The following is a 21,308-nucleotide window of genomic DNA, read 5'->3' as shown; positions in this document are numbered from 1 at the left end:
ATGATTCAAATTTAAATTGAATAAAAAACAGCAAAATTCAAATTGCTAGACATTCAAAAGTAGCAAAACTATACATCACAGGAAAATTAATCCACTTCAGGTCAAAGGAACCACATTGCAAAATGATTATTTGTAGTAAGTCTGGGCTTAGTTTACTACTTCCTATAATATACCAAAATTACATTTGATCAAAGTTACTAAAATCTTATTCTTCTTAAATTATTTAATTTCCCCATTATTAGCAGGTGGAATGCATTACATCTATACAAAATGACAGAAATAGATTTTATACTAGATATATACTACAAATGATGAACAACTTTTTCAAAAAAAATTCATAAAACATATTGAGAAACAAGATAACAAATTTATCCTTTACGGAGATACTTTGTAAGATAGTAATTTGTTAATCTTTACCTAATTATATAAACTTTTCATATTCATAATAATAATTCTTTCATATTTATAATAATTCAATTATTGCATATATACCAACATGCACTCTTGTACCAAATTTTGGTTGCTGCTTCTCATCTTCTATATATACGAAAATTACATTTTTATTTACTGACTTGCAGTAACATTTTCACTGTTACAGGGCCATATTGCTTTTCTAGGATAAACTAAAGAGAATGTTTCAGTCTAACTGTAGCAATATTTTATGGATGCCTATCTTTACGGCCCTGTTTCTGGTTGCATAATAAAATAAGGTTCTGGACAGCTGTCAACGTTGATTGTTCATTTTGGCCAGTGATTAGATGCCGATCTACAACAACATGTACCTCATCAGGGACACTAGCTAAACATTTGAAAGGAGGGCAAAAATTATTATATTATTGAAAATAAATTTAAATAAAATAATTATAAAATTATATTAAATGTTAAAATCTACTAATACTGGAATATATGTTAAAATTATTAATGATATGTAAATAATGCTAATGTGCAGATGTTTCCTATTCCTTTCTTCAAATGTAGGTTATAATATCTAACTTGTATCATTATAACTTAAGTGACAGAGGTTTCAATTCCATCAGAGAGTTTTCACTCTTCTCATTACAAATCAGATAGCGTTGCAGGCCACATGGAAAATGCTGAAGCAAACAATGGTGTATCCCATAAAAATATCACAATATAGACAAAACTCTATGTAATCCAAGGTTTTCAGACTTAAAGTAATACTAGTTTCCATACTTAGTAATGCATTCTTGAATTCATGACAGTTTTTTTTTTCATCTGAGAAAAAAGCAGTCAAGTTCAAGAATGCATGCAAATATAGTAACCTAATATCACAAATAATATTAGGTTACCGTATAGAAGTATTATCCTTCTCACAAGCCCTCTACATAATATATTATGCAAAGAGCTTGTGAGCAGGATAATGCTTCTATATGCTGTAGGCTGGGAATCCTGGACTGAGGTGAGTGTTTTTTCACTTTTTTTTTTTGATAACAAAGTTTAAAATATAGTATATTCCGGCATGTAAATTAACCCCTGAAGCACCACAAAACAGGCTAAAATTTTTAAGGTCAACTTATAAGTCAAATATAAAAATCCTAAACTTATATTAAAGGCACCTGCTTAGGGTGAGAAAAACATGAGTGTTAATACCAACATATTTACAATTTATTATGAGAGGTCTGACCAAAAAAAAAAAAAAGTTCAGAGGCCGAACTAATATTTGAGAAATGATGCAACTCATTGACTATTTCGGATGGATCTTCAAAGTGTGTCCTTGATACTGTATGCATCAATTCCAACACTTCTGCAAGCATTTCTAACAGGTTTTTTTTTGAGATGATAATAGTACCTGTGTCGCATCTAAATAATCTCAGTTGTTACAAATCTTGACTTTTAAATCACAGGTGCTAAATCTGGTGAGATGAGGGGACCACAGTGATAGAATGCTTTGCAAGTAGTTCTTAAATGGAATGCACCAAGTGTGCAGGGGCATTGTCATGATTCCGTTGCAAATTCCCCAAAGCCCATTTTTCTAGCCATTTTCTGTAAACAGCATCATGCAATCAATGCAGAACTGTTTTTTAGTATTCCTAGTTCACTATCTGACCATGCAAGACAAACTGATCTGTAATAGTATCAAACTGATTTTTAATAGTACCACAGTTAATGTTAGGGAGGCTAAGGCTCAGTAAGAAAAAGCACTGGCTAAGAGAGGAAAGAATAGGGATAAGGAGTTTTTGACGTTTGTGAATATAAAGAAGAAAATGAATCAGAACGGACCTATGTCTAGTGTGGAAAAGCCTTAGATAATCCAGCTGATGTTGCTGATGAATTGCACAGGTACTTCGCATCAGTCTTTACTTACGAAAGACCCTTTGCTGAGGACTGGCTGTGCGAGTGAGGCTCAGATATATGAAATTAATGATTTTGAAATTACAGATTACTATTTATTATAAAAACTTTTAAACCTAAAGGCAAGTAAGACTCCTGGAGTTGATGACATATACTCAGTAATTCTGAGAGAAGCAGCCAGAGAGTGTATTGAGCCATTGAGAATAATTATGAGAGCATCATTGGACTCAGGAGGGATCCTTTGGATTGGAGAAGTGCCAACGAATCGCCAATACATAAAGTTGGTAATTGCAGACCAGTTAGTCTGACTTCAGTGGTTGGGAAAATCTTGGAGACAATGATTAAGACTGCAGTCTAGGGACAATAAGATAGAAATGGCATTCTGAAGGAACACATCATGGTTTTGTTAAGGAAAAATCATGTTTAAGTAACCTGGTAAGCTATTTTGACACAGTTACTCATGAGCTGGATGTAGAGAATGATTTCGACTTAGTTTATATGGATTTTAGCAAGGCATTTGACTTAGTCCTTCATAAGTGGTTACCGTATAAAGCTGGAACATGATGGGATTACTGAACAGATTCTAAGATAGATTGCAGGGTGGCTGCAGGGCAGAAGGTTGTGATTAATGGATATTCTTCAGATTGGTGTAATGTCAGAAGCGGATTCCCCCAAGGATTGGTTCTTGGACCAATACATGTTTGTTTGTGGGCTTTAATGATGCAAGGGCAACATGGCCATAATGTGCCAGAACCAATACATAAAGTTGGTTCTTGGACCAATACATAAATGACATCGATGAAGGGATAGACAGCATGATATCAAAATTTGAAAATTATGTAAAGATTGGGAGCATCATTAGTGATCAGTGCCAAGCAGTGCTCCTTCAGGATGAGCTGAACAGGCTTCATGAATGGCCACAGAATTGGCAGCTATGTTTTAATGCAGCAAAATGCAACGTCTTACACGTGGGGAATAGCAACCCAAAATAACTTATACACTTGGTGAGGTTGAATTAAAAACAGTAGAGGAAGAATGGGACCTAGGAGTTATGATACAGGCAGATATGAAGTTCTTTGAGTAGTATAAACAGGTGGCCAGGAAAGCCTATTGTATCCTACCAATGATTTATCGAACAATATTAGAGAGAGAGAGAGAGAGAGAGGTCATAATCCCACTGTATAAGGCAACTGTAAGACCACATTTGGAATACTGAATATTCCAAACATGTATGAAATACTGCAGCACGCATTTCATAAGATAAGACGTTGAGCTTCTCGAATGGGTTGAAACACAAGTAACTCGCTTGGCTAGATCAGCAAAGGGTGACTGTACGAGAAAAGATTGATGTGGGCCACAGAGCCCACATAGCCGAAGTCTTATAAACCTCAGTCAGGCACCATAGAGGTGACCTGATTGAGGTTTATAAAGCTCTGAGAAGAGTTAGTAAAATGAATGAAGGCAGAATTTTCACTGTTATAAAGAATTACAGAACTAAGGGACCATAAATTCAAATTACAAGGGAAAATGTTTAGGCTAGGGTGTAGGAAGTTTTCTTTTAGCCAGTGAGTTAGATTACTGGAACAAGTTGCCTCTGCAGTTAGTTGAGGCTGAGAATTTAGAGAAATTCAAAGATCAACTGGATAGTTACCTATGAGAGGAGAAGTGCATAATTTGTATTTTCTTATCTATTTTTTACTATTTTTTTTTTTTTTGGCTGGTGCAGCAAAAGCTTGTGGCTTCCTTGCACTATACAGTTAATAAATTCACAATGAAAAATGTCTGAGGCTTCAAATGATCTTCAATGACAGAAAGATCTTCAAATGTGATCGATTGTTTTGCTTTTTTTGGACCTTGGAGAAGACTGAGTCTTCCAATGAGAGGACTCATTCTTTGCTTCCAAGTACCTATGATTCATCACCAGTAATGATGGAAAAAACAAAGTGCAAATCAACAACAGCATGTTGATGAAGATCCTGAAATACAAGAACTGACTGTTCCCTGCAATTATCAGTGAGGATGTCAGGTACAAACTTGGCTGAAATGCACTGCATTCCTAAATCATTTTTTAAAATTGCTTGACATATCCCATAAGAAATAAAAATGTCAATAGCAGCTTTGTGGATGGTTAAAATTGACACTCCTGATCAAATCATGAACAAGAACAATTGAATCAACAGTTTGAAGTTGAACAGTGGCCATAGAAATAGGGTTCTGTGTGGGTCCACTGTATTAGACCTGCAATAACTGCACCTGACCCAAACCTGCATTGTTTGTACCCACAACTTGGCATGCAGCAACAACAACAAAAAATAAATAAAATAAAAGAATAAAAATAATTTATTAAAAACATTTGCATTAAATTTTCTACATGCCAGTAATAAACAAGTTAGCATTAAATTAAAATAAATCAATCAATGTTAATATTTTATTGTATTGTACATAAAAATAACGAAAAACATGAAAAGGGGAGGGAGAGAATAAAACATATTCATAATGTCATTCATTTTATAAATTTTTATTAAGTTGCTGTCCAGAAACAGGACATTAACAGTTTCAGTTTTGGCTGTATTCTTCCTTGGATTAGGAAATCCAGATGCAGAAAAACCCTTTCACTTGCTACACTGGCACTGTTAGCAGGAATGGTAAGAATGATGGCGTTCCTCCTAGGTTGTTTTCTTCCATTCTTTTCCTCTTGTATATTAAGAACTTTCTTCCATTGACTGGAAATCCTATAGTTACTTTTTCTGATAATAGCAAACTACATCACACCTTCCAGTTTGAGAAACCTTGCCCTGCCCAAACAGCTTTAACTTCAATATCCACAATAAATTCCTTAAATGCCAATCTCCAACTAATTCTCCAATGGGGCTTAATTAACTTTAATACTTCTAAAACTGAAATGAGTCTACAGCTCCTATGCTCATCTTTTGATGACACACAGAACTAACTTTTCCCTTTCCTCATGTATTCCTTCTACTTCTTTTCTCTGGAACAACCTTTCTTCACATATATTTGCGAAAAAAAAACTCCAGAAATTCAAGTCTAATGTCAACAACAAATATCTTTTCTTTTTAATCCATGCACAGTAGTATTAATACTATAGGTTCTAATACCTTTTGTACTTAGGATTTTCATAAAAAATAAAATAAAATGTCAACATATTTCCTCTATCTTTTTTTTTTTTTTTTTTTTTGGTAGTTGTTGGAGCATAGGCTTCTGTGGCCATAATGCACCTCCCAAGGTTTTTGCAGTACTTTGATCCAAGCCCGAGGCGGGAATCGAACCCGCGACCTTTGGGTTGCCAGGCAGGCACTTTACCCACCCGGCTATTTCCTCTATCAACCAATACACCTCACAATGATAAAGAGCAAAATTTCCACATTCAACCTCAATATCTCTGAAAAACTTGAAGACCTCCGCAAAATTAAATTACACTGGTGTTCAAAGAAAGTGCATCACCCCTTAAAATTGTAATTGTCATCTGAATAATGTAAATATATGGCAATATTTCTTACAGATTGCATCAGATAAGATGACACACGTAGGTGATGACGTAATTTGCATCAGCTGTTACTTTCAGCTATATAAGCACGCTCTGTATAAAGCTTTTTCATCTGAGCTTAAAAGAGAACGGGGAAAAACATACAGGAGTGGTAGCAAGTGCAGTAACAGTCAAAAGACACCTCTTCAAAAATGAACTTTTAGTCCGTTGTCCTAAAAAGAAGCCCCTCCTCACACAAAAAAATGAAAAAAGGCCAGATTAATTTGGTGTAAGGAGCATGTCAAATGGATCCCCAAGCTGTGGAAGTCAGTTTTTTTCTCTGATGAAAAGAATTCAATCTGCATGGCTCTGATAGGAGACAAACGATTTGCTGTAGACGTGGTGAAGAATACCATCAAGGCCAGATTAATTTGGTGTAAGGAGCATGTCAAATGGATCCCCAAGCTGTGGAAGTCAGTTTTTTTCTCGGATGAGAAGAATTCAATCTGCATGGCTCTGATAGGAGACAAACGATTTGCCGTAGACGTGGTGAAGAATACCATCCAGACTGTATGGTGTCTACAGCGAAATTCCCTACCAGCCAAATGATACGAGGGTCGTTTCGTATCACCTGCAGTTTATAAAAGTTTCTGTAAATGCCAATGGATACCTGGCTATATTGGAAGGCAAATTGCTGCCAACCATTAGAGACCATTTCAACCTGCCATGTAACTGCATCTTTCAGAACAACTCTGCTCCTTGTCATCAGGCAAAAAAAGTGTAAGTAGGCACTTCTGTAGTTACTTTAAGGTTCATTTCTGCATTAGAGGTTTGACAGTAATGTGTTTACATTTGTTACAGGGTTGTGTTTACATTTGAAAAAATGGTTTGAAGAACAGTCCATTACAACTGTTAGCTGGCAAAGAAACAAGCTCGGACCTGAATTCTATAGAGGACTGTTGGCATCGTGTGGAATTTGCAGTTACCAGAAAGAAACCAAAGACCCTTCGTGAACTTCAGGAAGCCATAATTCGTGTTTGGAACTACGAACTATCAGCTGATTATCTTCAGAAATTGATCTTGTCAATGCTGCCATCAGGGCCAGAGGCAGTTTAACTAAATATTAGTTTGCACCTGGTGAACTTTTCATTTTGTTTTCCATTTAAAATGATAAACTGAAGCAAACTGAGGGCTTCTGATAACATTTCAGCCATAATTGTCGTGTTTACCAAAATGGTTGTATAAAGGTTGCAAATGCTCATTTTGGAATATTTTGAGAGCACCTGTCAAATATTACTTAGCTTTTCCAACTATTAATAAATATCTTTTGTTTATATTTCTATTTGTGATGCTAGTCATTAATGTAACATACCATCGCAAAAAAGGGTTAGAAATGTGAAATTCCTAGGTGATGCACTTTCTTTGAACACCAGTGTATATTCTCCACATGAAAATTGCTGAAATTTTCTTCCCTCTCCCATTCTTTCTTTCATTTTTCTTGTATATTAACAAATGCCATGGGCCTGGCATTACCTATAGTCTGTAAAGTACATAGTTTTGTGTAGTGCATACTCTGTAAAGTACACATATAGATATAAAACTTCTTGATGATCTCAAAAGAAAAATTTCATTACAACTTCTTTCTAGATAAACAAAAACTGAAACAAATGCTTTGTTACTGGAGAAAAAAAGAATATGTCATTAACAGCACACAAAATTATGTTTTTTATGGCATCAAATAAAGTCTGAAAATTAAATGAAAGTTGATTATGGGAATTTTTTTAAAATTTAATTTGAAATTTACTTACAACTATATAAAGCTCCTCTATCTTTAATAGCATCCTCTGGAATAACTGGAAGATTTGCAAAATCAGGATTTCTTACAAGTTCAAACAATGATACCTGATAAATAAAAGTAATGGGTCAGTTTTAAATTATTTAAAACAATTCAAAATTAAAAAGAATTAATTTTTTTAATTACAGCAATAAAATAAATTTTACATATCTTGTATAATCCTTTGTGTACAGCCACAATATTTCTAATTTTCTTTAACAATAAATAGAAACAATATAAAAGTATCAGGTGTTACTTGATTGTAGATAAACAGAAAACTACAAACAATACTGACAAATAACAGAAATAAACCATCATGGAGAAGTCAAGCAGTTCTGAATTGAAATGGCATTTATAAATTAAAGCTTCTGTGAAACAAACTACTTTTTTTTTTTATTTCCTTCTGTTACACAGTACTAGCATTCCAGTTGAAATCTCCCAATTAAGAACAGCTTCTTTCTTTCAATTACATACACTCACACACAGTCAGATCCAGAGTTAAAATCTTTGATTAAAAATATTACATCTGGGCAGGCAGCTTGTTTTCAATTTTTCCTACTATTCTTCTTTGTCTTCCCCTTCCTTATAATTTTCATGTAAAATCTATTATCCGCCTGAATCCAAAATGAGTAACCAAAAATTTTGCAATCACAAGGCATACACAGCACCATTTTTCCAGTTAGTAGTAGCAGTAGAAGCATGTGATGCAAGAAAGCAAGCTTATGTAGCATCAGCCAAAAAAAAATTTCACAGATCCATTCCCTCTAAAAGTTTTGTCCAGTTCCTCCTTGAATTTATTTAAGCTATCAACTTCCACAATGACAGATGGAAGTTTGTTCCAGCAATAACTACCCACTGGTTAAAGGCAAATTTCCGCACATCTATTCTACAACGGTCTTTCCTCAATTTCAGTTTATGCTGCCTTAAGTTCGTAATCTGAGCAAGAGGAAAAATCACATCAGCATTAAGCCTTCTCAATCCATTCAAGGCCTTATACACCTCAATAAGATCACCTCGCAGGTGCCTAGTCTCCAGACGAGGTGATCTGATTGAGATTCTTCCTCTTGCTCAGATTATGAACCTGAGGGTGCATAAATTCAAATTGAGGAAAGACAGTTGTAGAATAGATGTGCGGAAATTTGCCTTTAGCCAGCGGGTAGTTGATGACAGTTTAAAAATAAATGACAGTTAACTGTCAATGTCATTTGTCAAATGTAATTTCAAATGACAATTAACTGTTATTTGAAAAATTTGTAGCAATACATTTTATGCAATTACCTTTAAATGTAACATAGGCCAGGAATCTGCACTATGCACTGTTCTATACAATTCAGTGACCAGCGAGTCGTTATGCAAATCGAAGCAACTGCAGGTGAACTACACACATGCGCGGGTCGGGACACGGTACAAAAAACACCTGATACTAAGCTCCATTAATCAGTGTTACTCTTGTTCTTCAGATGGTAAAGGCAGCGGACTTAAGTGAGTTTGACAAAGACCAAATTGTAATGGCCAGATGACTGGGTCAGAGCATGTCTGAAATGGAACGGCTGGTGGGGTGCTCACAGTCAGCCATGGTTAGCACCTACTGAAAGTGGTCCAAGGAGGAAAAACCCACGAACCGCCGGCAAGGTGTTGGACGACCATGGCTCATCAATGCTCGAGGTGAGCGAAGGCTCACCCGGATAGTACGTGGCAACAGATGGGAGACTATGGCATAACTCACTGGTAATTGGAATACTGGTGATAGGAGTAATGTGTCACAATACATAGTACATCAAACCCTGCTGAAAATGGGGATGCATAGCCACAGGCTGCTCCGAGTGCCCATCCTAACTACTGTTCACTGGCGACAGCGCCTACAATGGGAATGCAAGCATTGAAACTGAACCTTGAGTGATTGGAAGAAGGTCGTCTGGTCTGATGAATCACGTTTCCTGTTGCACCACATGGACAGCTGGATACGTGTGCGTCATTTACCTGGGGAAGTGATGATGCCTGGATGCACCGTGGGATGAAAACAAGCCGGTGACGGCTGTCATGCTTTGGGTGATGTTCTGCTGGGATACCCTGGGTCCAGTCATCATGTACCAGGCACTCTGACATCTACCACCTACCTAAACATTATTGCCGACCAGGTACATCCTTTCATGGCAATGGTCTTCCCCTCTGGCAGTGCCATCTTTCGGCAGGATAATGCACCATGCCACACTGCACAGATTGTTAGAGACTGGTTCGAGGAACATGAGGAAGACTTCCAAGTATTGCCCTGGCCTCCAAATTCCCCAGACATCAATCCCATCGAGCACCTGTGGTTTGTGTCGGAACAGCAACTCTGATCTTCGGCGTCTCAACCACAGACTTTACAGGAGTTAAAGGATCTGCTGGTTACATGTTGGTACCAGATACCACAAGACACATTTAGAAATCTTGTAGTGTCCATGCGTCACCGGGTACGAGCTGTTTTGGCTGCACGTGGAGGACCGACATCATATTAGGTAGGTGGTCATAATGTTTTGCCTCATCGGTGTACATGTATAGCTCTGTAATATGAACTCTCTACAGGATATCTGCTATAAAGACTGATAATTTTTGACTGATAAATGTCACTGATATATCCTTGGCAAGTATGCAACTCAGGCTGCTATACAGCAAAATTTTCACAATCAAATTGCTATAAACTGAGATTATATTTGAGATAGATGTCAAGAAAGCATAATTTGGCAGAACGCTAGTCGAGTGGTCAGATATAAGTACAGAGTTAATTATGGTTCTTGAATCTGTGTGAAATCTCAAAATTTAGTAATATTCTTGGATTCTATTTTGTAAACTCCCCTGACCCTATGTGGCTGAAATATCTTATAATTAAGTAGAAAAATTGTAAATTCTTGGAATTACATAAGAAATACAAACAAAAGAAATGATAACTAGGAAGGAGAGCCATTTCTTCCAAAAGAATCTGCACACCCTCCTCTACAAATGATCAAATTACTTAAGTGAATGAATAAAATAATGATATAAAATTTAATTACATGTACTTCGAAAATAACTTTTACGTGTTAACTTTTAGCCCCATACCAAATGCAAACTGTTGAAAAGTGCCTAGACATCAGTAAATTACTAATGAATTATCATTCCAATAATATGACTATTTAGTTGGTTATGATCTTAATTAGTTAAACTGATGTATCCTTAGTTAACATATTAAAATAATAATAATAATAACAATAAATGCCCATTTATACTCTGGACGGCCAAGGTCAGAAGAGTTTACAACTTCATTGCAACTATTTTATTACAGACGACATAACAGCACAGCAACTAACAATGGGCTGTGCACTTTTTGTGATAGCATACAGGCTTGATCTCACAATATGAGAATTTGCATCTGCACACATTACCCCAAGTCCACAGCCAGCTAATGTCAATAAATTGAATAAATATATAAAATTTAATCATCGACATTTACATATGAAGTTTTTTGGAATATGGATACCAAAAGTATACCAAGTTATAACTGTAGCTAATGATTTTATGATAACTTGGGACATTCCTTGAACTCAAGGGAGGTCCCAAAAGAATAGAGACCAAATGGCAAGTGAGCCAAGCTTACAGACCTGTAAGCATGGCTTCTTGTTCAGAGAAAATAATGGAGTCATTGGTTAAAGAAGTATTGCAGGATCATCTTAACAGGAATGTAATTATATGGAAATCACACTGAGTTTGTTAGGGGGGAGATCCTCTCTGACCAAGTTGACTGGATACTATGATGTGCAGTAAAAAATTGGATGCAAAAAATAATTTTTGATATTGTATACTTGGATTTGTATAACTTATATTACAAAATATTTATTTACATACAAAGTAAGATCAGTACCTCTTTTCTTTTTATTACAGAAAGAAATATTCAGGTCAGTACATGCATGTTTTAACTACCACTGTTAACTGCTATCTAACCCATTTACTATCAACAATACCAGATTTATATCTAACTTCATATCTTTTTCATTTATTTCCACAAATAAAATAGAAGTAACTTTTATAATAATTTCCAGCTGCAACTTCAACTAATAAATATATATTTTTTTGTTTACAGTGTGTATAATGATATGTAATAAATTTTTTGCACTGATATTAAAAACTGAATTTAATTTTCTTTAATCAGTGCAACAAAAACATCCAATTTAAATTCAACTCAAGAGACTGCAATTTTGTTAACAATTAAATAATACTACCAACAAATATTACAAACAGGACTTTGGAATTAGGACTTACCGATGTAAGTGTATATCTTCTAAAAATCCAAATGTCACCTTCCTCAACAGCGGAAAATAAACCAGCTACACCCATGCCTATTGCACAGATTGGCTCTAATAAAGAAGATACAGATCACAAAACAAGCAGTAATATAATCTTATAATTACAAAGAACTAATAACACAAATAAAATGTCAATGTTTCATATAACAGTAAATCAAATCAAAATGGCTTTCAACCAAGTAAATGCAATTTTCATAGTCATATAATAACAGGCCTCTTATAAAAGGAAACCTCAGTCCAATGCTTAAGGTTGTAGAAGTGTTTTCATATTAATGTTTAATAATAATACAAAAAAATTATTATATTTATCATTACAAAAAAAGAAAAACAAGTAGTGTTAAAAAAGTAGTTAATTTTTCATATGTGCTAATATAAGTGTGCAGTGTTTCTGAACGATCATCGGGATGTTACATCTGTATATTTTATGAATTAAATTTGAATTATTATGAAATGAACTGTACTGTAAAGTATGATTCTTACCTAGTGTGGATTTATACAGATGTAAGGCATACTTAGGCAAATGGAGGTATTAAAATGATTAGTATGAAAAAATACTGCATTAAGCACTACTAATTAGTTTATTGATTTAGAATTTGTGTGTGTGTGTGTGTGTGTGTATATATATATATATATATATATATAGAGAGAGAGAGAGAGAGAGAGAGAGAAAAAAAACAAGTCTTATGTTGTGGCAGCTTCTTTGCTACCATCTTCAGGTACTCCAGTTTTTCTGCAACTAGTGAAAAAGATAATTGGCACAGAACAATTTCAAGAATACTTAATCTGCAATGGCAACCTGCTCTTATAGGTTATAAGTATTATGTAACTGTTTAGTATTGTTTCATATAGCATTTAACTGTAATTTAATTTTTCTGGTCTCTGAAAAGGTAATGAAGAAGATGCAACAATGTAAGGATTTCTATATATAGGTGGTATTAATTCTGAATTAATAAATCAATTAATAGCTCTTAACAGAGAGCTCTGTTTCCTCTCTACTTGTGCAAACCTTTGACAAATATGCAATATATCCATTAGCTGGCTGTAGTGCATATCTGTCAAATGAATTATATTACACAGCCTGAACTGAATCAACCTGATGAGGATCAAGGCTGGTTGTTTCAACCAAAAGCATGAAATCTCACTGTGTCATGCTTATAAACTGTATGTACTTATAGGCATTTATTAATGAGATTAAAAAACTCTGAAGTTAACAAGATAACCTGTATTCAGCAACTTTTGTCTACTAAGCCTCTCTAGAAATTACTTACACCTACATTGTGGAAAGTTCAAACAACCATACATGCATTTCACAAAGGGCTGCACCGAAACCTATAGACTGCAGTTAGTACAACTTGCACACCTTAAAAATAAGCAGACAAGGCTGATACTGATGCATTAATGTGTGACAATTTATAAAGGATGTGCCCTTTTCAAACAAGACTGCTTAGCAAAAAAGTAATATTTCATACTTCATGAATTGTAAACAATTCCTGAAGTGTGAATCCAGAATTCTAAAATCTGATATAAATATTATGAATATCTGGGAAAATTCCTGAATATCAAAGGGAAAATCTGAAAGTAGATATGCAATGTATTCATATACTTAGTTGAAGTACTGGTTGAACTCTTTCTTTTTTGGCAAAACAATAGCAGAATTTTCTTGGACATATTACAAAAATTCTGTATTAATCCAAATACTGTACTATTATGTCCTCGAATAAGATATCCCATCCCACTTTTTAAAAGACAAATTTTAAAAATTGACAGGGATCTTCCTTTTTAGAATGATGTACAGCAGTTTTCTGCAGTTTCTTTTTATCATTGCTAGTTCCTGTTAATACATATTTTCCACTTTCTTTTTGTCAACTGTAATGTCCAGGTTATTTTCAAAATTTGCAAATGATTGATCTACATTCACAAATGCTTAAATACCTATTAGCTTCAGGCTGTGTGCCAAATCAACTCTTGATGAACTAGAGTTACCAGATCGTTGAATCTGACCATGAGTCTTTAGCTTAAGCATGCTATATTCAGTTCTTGGTTTTGCTATCATTTCTCTGAGTTATAGGATGGTATAATTGTATTATAGATCACTTGGTATAGTTGCTTTTAATATTTTAATTGTAAATAACTTTTATTTTATATATATTATAGTTTTAATTGTACAGTATTTATTTATTTTATTACTTTATTTTGTTTTGTATTATCATAACAGAAATTTTGAACACAGTGTGGTCAGTGTTTGATAGAACCAAAATGCATGAATCTATGTGATGTTTGTGAAATATACCTCTGTATGCATCTCTCATTGGCCTTGGATAATTCTGATGACATGGAGGGCAGCCTTTATTAATTATTGAAATAGAAAGATGATCTATTCTGTCTGGTATTTCTAGAATTCCAACTCTATCAGTAATGCAAAAATTCCATAAACAACCACAAAGGATCAGAGGAGTTGCCATACTACATGTTTATTTTCACTGAAAATAAATCTTTGTGGCTTTCTAAATTGGGGAATGGTATCATCACTAGGGCATATTATTTGCATTGCACTGAGAAGAAATTAAAAATGCACAGACAAAAAGTTTACTTGATGGCTAACTGCTTTTACCCAAGTGTTTACACAGCTGTATTTGTCATTTCACCCTTTAATTATGTGCTGTTGTCAAATAAAACAGCTATAGAGAGATTTGTTCTCACCTTTGTTCAAGAGCTCAACTGCTAACATTATAGTACAGAATATATGTATTGCTCAGAAAACTGGCTCTTCTCATATCCCACGATTGATGGATAAATGGTTTGACATTTGTAATATATGCTAAAAGATTACAACCAAGACTCCACATTCTGAATAAAACTCATCATAATGTGTATCTTTCTCTGGAGTGATATTTTTTGCACTGTTTTAAGGCAATTTAAAGTTTACCAATGGCTGCACAACATTTTCCCATAGTCAACAGAGCAGCAAGAAAGCATTTTGTGTCAATCATGGAGGGAAAAAAAAAATCTAAAAGCCTTTGCAATTTTGTAGGTAATTTCTTTGGCCACTTCACTGTATCTGAGTTTCTTGTTTCCAAATTTTGATCAAATGGCCCAAGAAGTTAAATTAAATAAAAAAAAATTAAAATACATAAGAAAAATAATTTAATCGAATAGAGAAATTGGCAGAAAGGAAGAAGTCATGCTGCAAAAGCATTCACCATTTACCTCTGCTCAGATTTTGAGAATTCGTGCTTGATTAGATTAACTGTCCAAAAATCAGCAATCTCCAGGTTCTGAAGTCGCTAATTTTCAGACATTGCATTGTAATTTGTAGTTCTCTACAATATACCAGTATAAAAATTACTTACTCTTCTCTTTCACAAAGTGCTTCAAAATTTGTGCAAGATCCTTGTCTTTCGCTAAGTCTGTGGATGCTCCAGGGCAGTGAGGAATGACAAGACATGTATACCTATTAGCTGTAAATTATTTAATTTAGTGACTTAAATAGATGTAACATACTATTCAGTTTTTAAAGTAAGAAAAAATGTCAGTTATTTTTAATTACAGGTAGTTCTCGACTTTACGAGTTAATTCATTCCTAGTGCGTGCTCGTAAAGCGGGAATTCGTTTCCCATAGATGCAATGTTAAAAACAGGGGTTTAATTCTCAACAATGATTGTTATTTGGTTTTTAGGAGCATTAGCAACTAAGGCCATATTGCTCCGGGATATGCGGTGGTCATTCCCTGACCTTTCCGCATTCTCCGTATTTGGTGGTCACGGGCTTGAACCCCGGTCTAATCAAGAAGCGTGTGCTACGCACTGCTGCTTCTGCCCACCTGGCTACGGAGGCGCCAACTCTCAACAATGAAATTTGATCATAGTAATGTTAAATAAAGTCAACCAAATGATAGTTTATGCTTAAACAATGATTTAGCCTTTAAAATCAAGCAAATTATAATAATGAAGAAATTTATTTATATCACACTAACATTAAAGAATGTTTATTCTTCATCATCATCAGTCGATGATGATGAAGAATAATGAGATCACTTTTGCTTATGATCTCATATTTTGCTTCCAATGTTATATTCCTCTTTGCTCTTTCTTTTTATTAATATCACTCTCTGTAGTATTACTTCCTTTTGGCATACTATACAGTATTAATAAGTGGGATAAATTTGAAATAAGACAGCAAAAATGAACAGCAACACAACCACTCTTTGTAACGTCAGTGTGGTAACTGCTTTATGTTATGAGTCAGTGAGACACTCATCTGCCTGAACAAACAAACAAACACACAGTAGTATGCTATATAACACTACAGTAGTACTGTATAGCTATGTGCATAGCTTGAAATGCTGTATTTATGAATGTTTAGCATTTATTTATTGCAATTAATGTTCATATTTTTGATTTTGTTGATACTTGAAAAAAATAACTCGTAAACCCGGAAACACATAAAGTGAAAACTTAGTGGGAACTGCCTGTAGTATCAATTAAAAATAATAATTTTCACAGTGATCTTCTTAATCTTTAATCTATTTAACTTACTGCTGCAGCAGTAATATACACTGTAGTGATACATGCAGGATATTATCTGAAGTAAGGCAACAAATTTCTCCTATTCTGATAATATGCATTTATTTCTAATTTAGAAATTCATATTTTTTAAATAATTGTATGATAATATAAGGTATATTGTACTTCCACAAAGAGATTGTGTACGTCTCAATATAAGTAGCATATATAATAGGCCTGACGTAGCCGAGTGGTCAGGAGTGCGAGTGCAGTAGCACACGCTCTTTGAGTGGACCGGTGTTCAAGCCCGTGACTTCTAAATACGATTAACGTTAGTATTGATTGATTTATTGTAAACTCCACTGACCTGGTGGTCGTGCGGGAGTATAAACAAGAAAATTTATTTATTTTAATTTAAATGTAACTGGAAACTGAAATATATTTTGATTTTTCAAACTTTATTTGGTAAACAATCTCAAATGCAGGCCCATTTATTATATACTCGATAATTATTCTGATATATGAAATATAGAAAACAAAAGCATATTTTTCCTCTTCGGTTAATAATAATTAAAAATAGATAATAACATTAATAATAATAGCAACTCTGGTAAAAGCAAAGTTACTTATGTTGAAAACTTGTACCTCACAGATTGCTATTTTAATTCTTACCTTAAAAATAAATATTTAAATTATATTATAATGTTTCAAAGAGTTTCTAATTGAAATGGTTATGACACTCACACTATTAGGGAAAAAAAATTTTATACAACAAAGGCCACTCAGTGATTAGATCCCTCTGAAATTACCAAAAAATAAGACTTTCAGCACTAGCATCTAGAGTGTGGAGACTCCATCTCAAGTGTTTTTATTTAACTATTCAAAATATGAATTTTATTGCTACTCTTATAAAAATAACAGTTTCTTTGAACACATACTCAATTATGAATAAAAAAAAAAAGTTTAGCTTGGATTCTAATTATTGGGAGAAGAAATAAGAGTTCAAAACTAATGTGACTAGTTCCAAACCTAACTACCAAACTGTGAGAAGAAACCAAAACACTAGTGAATATTCAGGAAAAAAAGCAGCTGAGAAGTAGAATTACTACTTACGATCAACAGTCTGTAAACTAATAGGAATTGCAAAAGCTTTCATCCTGAAATCATTTAACCATCTCCGACTTTGGTCATCTTGATTAACAAATTCTAAAGGTCTACCCTAGAGTGCAAAGAACACTTCATTAACAAGCAATAGGTGTATACAGCTAGAAAAGTCAAATTATTTTTTAAAAAAAAACATGGCCTGCTGATGATGATGATAATGAATACGTTTGCTCAAACTGAATTCATTAAATATTTTTTTCAAATAAGTGAAAACTATATACTGCTGGTGGTCTAATGAAGAATAAAAAAAAAAAGTCCATCTTTATTCAGTCTTTTCTTCAAGTTTCTTCTTATAGTTTTCTAATCAGAAAATTCTTAAATTCATTTTTACGTAATGGACAATATAGCAAATATAAAGCAGTCCATAACAAAGTAACTCACATGATAAATCAGGCTAAGCAAGTTATAAGAAGTCTACAGTGATAAAGTCCAAGAATAACAGTAAATAATTTTCTGCTTATGTGAACCACAGAAGATAAAAGATAATGTAGGCCCACTTTATAAAAATAGTGGTGATATTATCAATAAATCTAAAAGGGATAGACAGAAAATTTAAAATTTTTTTGTATCAAGAAACTTGAAGGGTTCAGGTACCAATTATGATGGAGTGAACAATTTTGATCACTGAAGAGAAGCTGGGAGAGAAATTATAAATTATCTTCATTGCAGACAAAACATAAAATACAATATACTCATCATGACATTGCCAAGGGTTTCACATGGATATATAAATTATACATCATAAATATCATATGTATATCTGAACTCAGATGTCCCTACGGGCTGGAGGAGTACAATAATTTCTCCAACTCATGAAGCAGCCCAGCCCAAAACAAACCTGTTTGTAATCAGGTTTTGCAACCTCTGCAATATGCAAATCAGCCTTTGAACGTAACTTGAACAGACATATTATCGTTGGAATCATGGCAATGTGACCTAAGTAGTCAATGTGTAAAGAACACATTGACTACTTAGGTCACATTACCATGATAATATGTCTGTTTACATTCAAAGGCTGATTTAAATACTGTGCAGGTTGCAAAACCTGATCACATCATGGATTTGTTTTATATAATTTATTCTGGACAAAGTAATTCTTTGTTATAATTCTATACCTTTAACATACTTCAAAATAGTTTAGTGAGATGGTTTATTCATTAACTCTCTCTGAACTTATATGAGACTGTTACACAATTAGAAACAAAATTTTCAATAAATACTTTGGTATATTTGTAAATCATGTGTTTGATGTAAAAAATATAAATATAGCAAAATAAATGTTTATATAACACTCACAATTGCAACTTATTTTTTCTGTATACCTAAACTTCAATGCTGTCAGAAAATTCTGATTAAGTTTAATAAATATTTTCTTTTGAATAGCATAGAATATAATAGATTTTTTTTTAATAATCTATTTGCTATATTACAGTATAAAATAAACATTTTAAACTCAACTCTTATACCAAATATGAAGATTGCTGCTTAACTACAGCAAGTGATACTTGAGGTATCACTATTTAAAACCAATTAAACAACTAAAATATGCAAATTAAAGAAACTACCAAAGAAAAATAAAATCAAGTGCAATAAACAAGAGCCAGTACTACTCAATAAGGGAAGCAGTGGCATGGGATCCTACAAGAATAAGGTGCAACTGTTGCTTGAAATAATGCTAGGAAACCTCACCCTGCAGAAATACCCACAAATGAACACTAATATCTACCGAGAGAAAAAAAATAACACAAAATAAAGTTTACACAAATGTTCATTCTGTTGTTATTACTGCTATTGGTATTTAACTGCCTATTTTTTGTAAATTTTGTTTGAATTTTCAAAACAAATTTTTAAAATACATAAAACAAAAAAAAAAAAAAATTTAAACTACCAAATGAAAAATAAAACCAAAATGCAAAATTACCCTTGCAGGATCCCATGCCACTGTGCATCTCGGGGTGAATACTAGCTATTACTTGTTAATTTTAGTTTTTTTCACTTGGCAGTTTCACAGTTTTCTTTAATTTGTGTATTTTTATTACTTGGTTGCAGTAGCAGTTACCCCCCAAATATCACTTGTTGCAGTTGGCAATGTCATACATGGCATAAAAGTACCTAATTTTGCACCACATTATATTACAGTAGTTTTATTATTATTATTATTATACTTCCAATAATCACAATAAACTCAATCACATTTTGCACAAAAAACAAACCACATTTCTCTGACAGGTTCCCGTGTGTAACTATCCTGTGAAAAACAATTAAAAATCATTTTTAGAACTATCGCAGCAATATATTTCAGATTTTTAATTATTAATTAATGGTTAATACATGATCATTATTTTGGAGTCGCCTGTCAGGTGACCCACCACTACCAGATTAATGAATAAGAGTTTATCTTTTAATACTTCTTTTTGCATAATAAATTTAGGTACATCCAAGTGTCTTGCATAAAATAAACGATAACAAAAGAATGCACCTAAACACTCTTTTCCTTTTCATTATCACAGTAGCTGGAGTTTATTTTATATATGTTACCAAAAGAATTAAATTTGTTTACTTGTTCTTAATCTTGTATTTAAATGAAAGTATTCTTTGTGGGTTAAGAACTAACTTCATTAGTACTAATACTCCATGATAAACTAATTTATCATGAACTAATTTGAACTGTAGATTTTGGAACATTATGCCTTTATAAGAAATTATTGTGTGTTATTATTTGAAATTAGTTCTTATTGTTAACTTGTATAATCACCAGTTAATACTCATATACCAGGTTATGGGACATAATAATTTGTCTAGTTCTTTCTTGAATTTATTCAAACTACCCACTTCCACAACAAGAGATAGACGTTTGATCCGATAATCAACCACCTGCTGGCTGAAGGCAAACCTCTGTACATCTATCTTGCAACTATCCTTCCTCAATTTGAATTTATGCCCCTTCAGGTGTGTAGGATAGGCAAGAGGAAGAATGCAACCAGCATTGAGCTTGCTAAATCCAAGGCCTTAAACACCTTAATCAGATCATCACACAGATGCCTAGTGTCCACACACTACAGTTTGCAGAACTGAAGCCTTTCTTGGTAAGACAATCTTCTTGTTCCCTTCACTAATCTCACTGCCCTTCTCTTTAGTCGTTCCAGCATCTCTATACTTCATTCCTAAAATGAGGTGTCCAGACCTGTATGCAGTACTCAACATGAAGCCTAAACATTTCCTTGTACAATGGGGTAATCAGCCCCTTATCCCCACTAGCAAAGTTCCCATATATCACTAACAAAACCCCATGAGATGTCCTGTCAGCTTGTCTGCACTGCTCAGAGAACTTCATATCTCACTTTACAATTACCCCAGATCCTGAGTGGAGTACCACACAGTTAATAAGTTACTCTGGGATTACTGCTATCCACATGCAGTAGCTTGCATTTAGCATCGGTAGTGGCAAATGATACAAGAATGCAAGTTTATACAGCATCAGCCAAAAAAAAAACAAAAAACCAACACATCCCATTTCACCCATTCTTTCCCTCCAATAGTTTGTTCCAGCAATCAACCACTTTCTGGCTGAAGGCAAACTTTCTCCCATATACTCTGCAATTGTCTTTCCTCAATTTGAATTTATGCCCCCTCAAGTGAGTAATCTGAGTAAGAGGAAGAATCCCATCAGCACTGAGCTTGCTCAAACCATT

General features: G+C 33.8%; 1 protein-coding gene across 1 annotated transcript in view; it reads right to left on the bottom strand.

Moving 5' to 3' along the window:
• Nucleotides 1–595: 595 nt before the first annotated feature.
• The window catches only part of LOC150079928 (glutamine amidotransferase-like class 1 domain-containing protein 1), a 31,932-nt gene continuing 11,219 nt past the window's right edge, over nt 596–21,308 (bottom strand). Inside the window, exons 3-7 of the mRNA XM_090382845.1 lie at nt 17,566–17,671; nt 15,301–15,408; nt 11,907–12,001; nt 7,606–7,699; nt 596–799 (exon numbers count right to left, since the gene is read on the bottom strand). Of these exons, the coding sequence (XP_090238971.1) occupies nt 660–799; nt 7,606–7,699; nt 11,907–12,001; nt 15,301–15,408; nt 17,566–17,671 (543 nt within the window). The 3' untranslated portion in view covers nt 596–659. The remainder of the gene's footprint in view (nt 800–7,605; nt 7,700–11,906; nt 12,002–15,300; nt 15,409–17,565; nt 17,672–21,308) is intronic.

Source organism: Mastigoproctus giganteus, chromosome 10, assembly GCF_048544385.1.
Source record: "Mastigoproctus giganteus isolate SK-2022 chromosome 10, ASM4854438v1, whole genome shotgun sequence".
Taxonomy (NCBI): domain Eukaryota; kingdom Metazoa; phylum Arthropoda; class Arachnida; order Uropygi; family Thelyphonidae; genus Mastigoproctus; species Mastigoproctus giganteus.
Note: the sequence above shows the minus strand (reverse complement) of the source record. Positions and strands in the feature narration are given on the sequence as shown.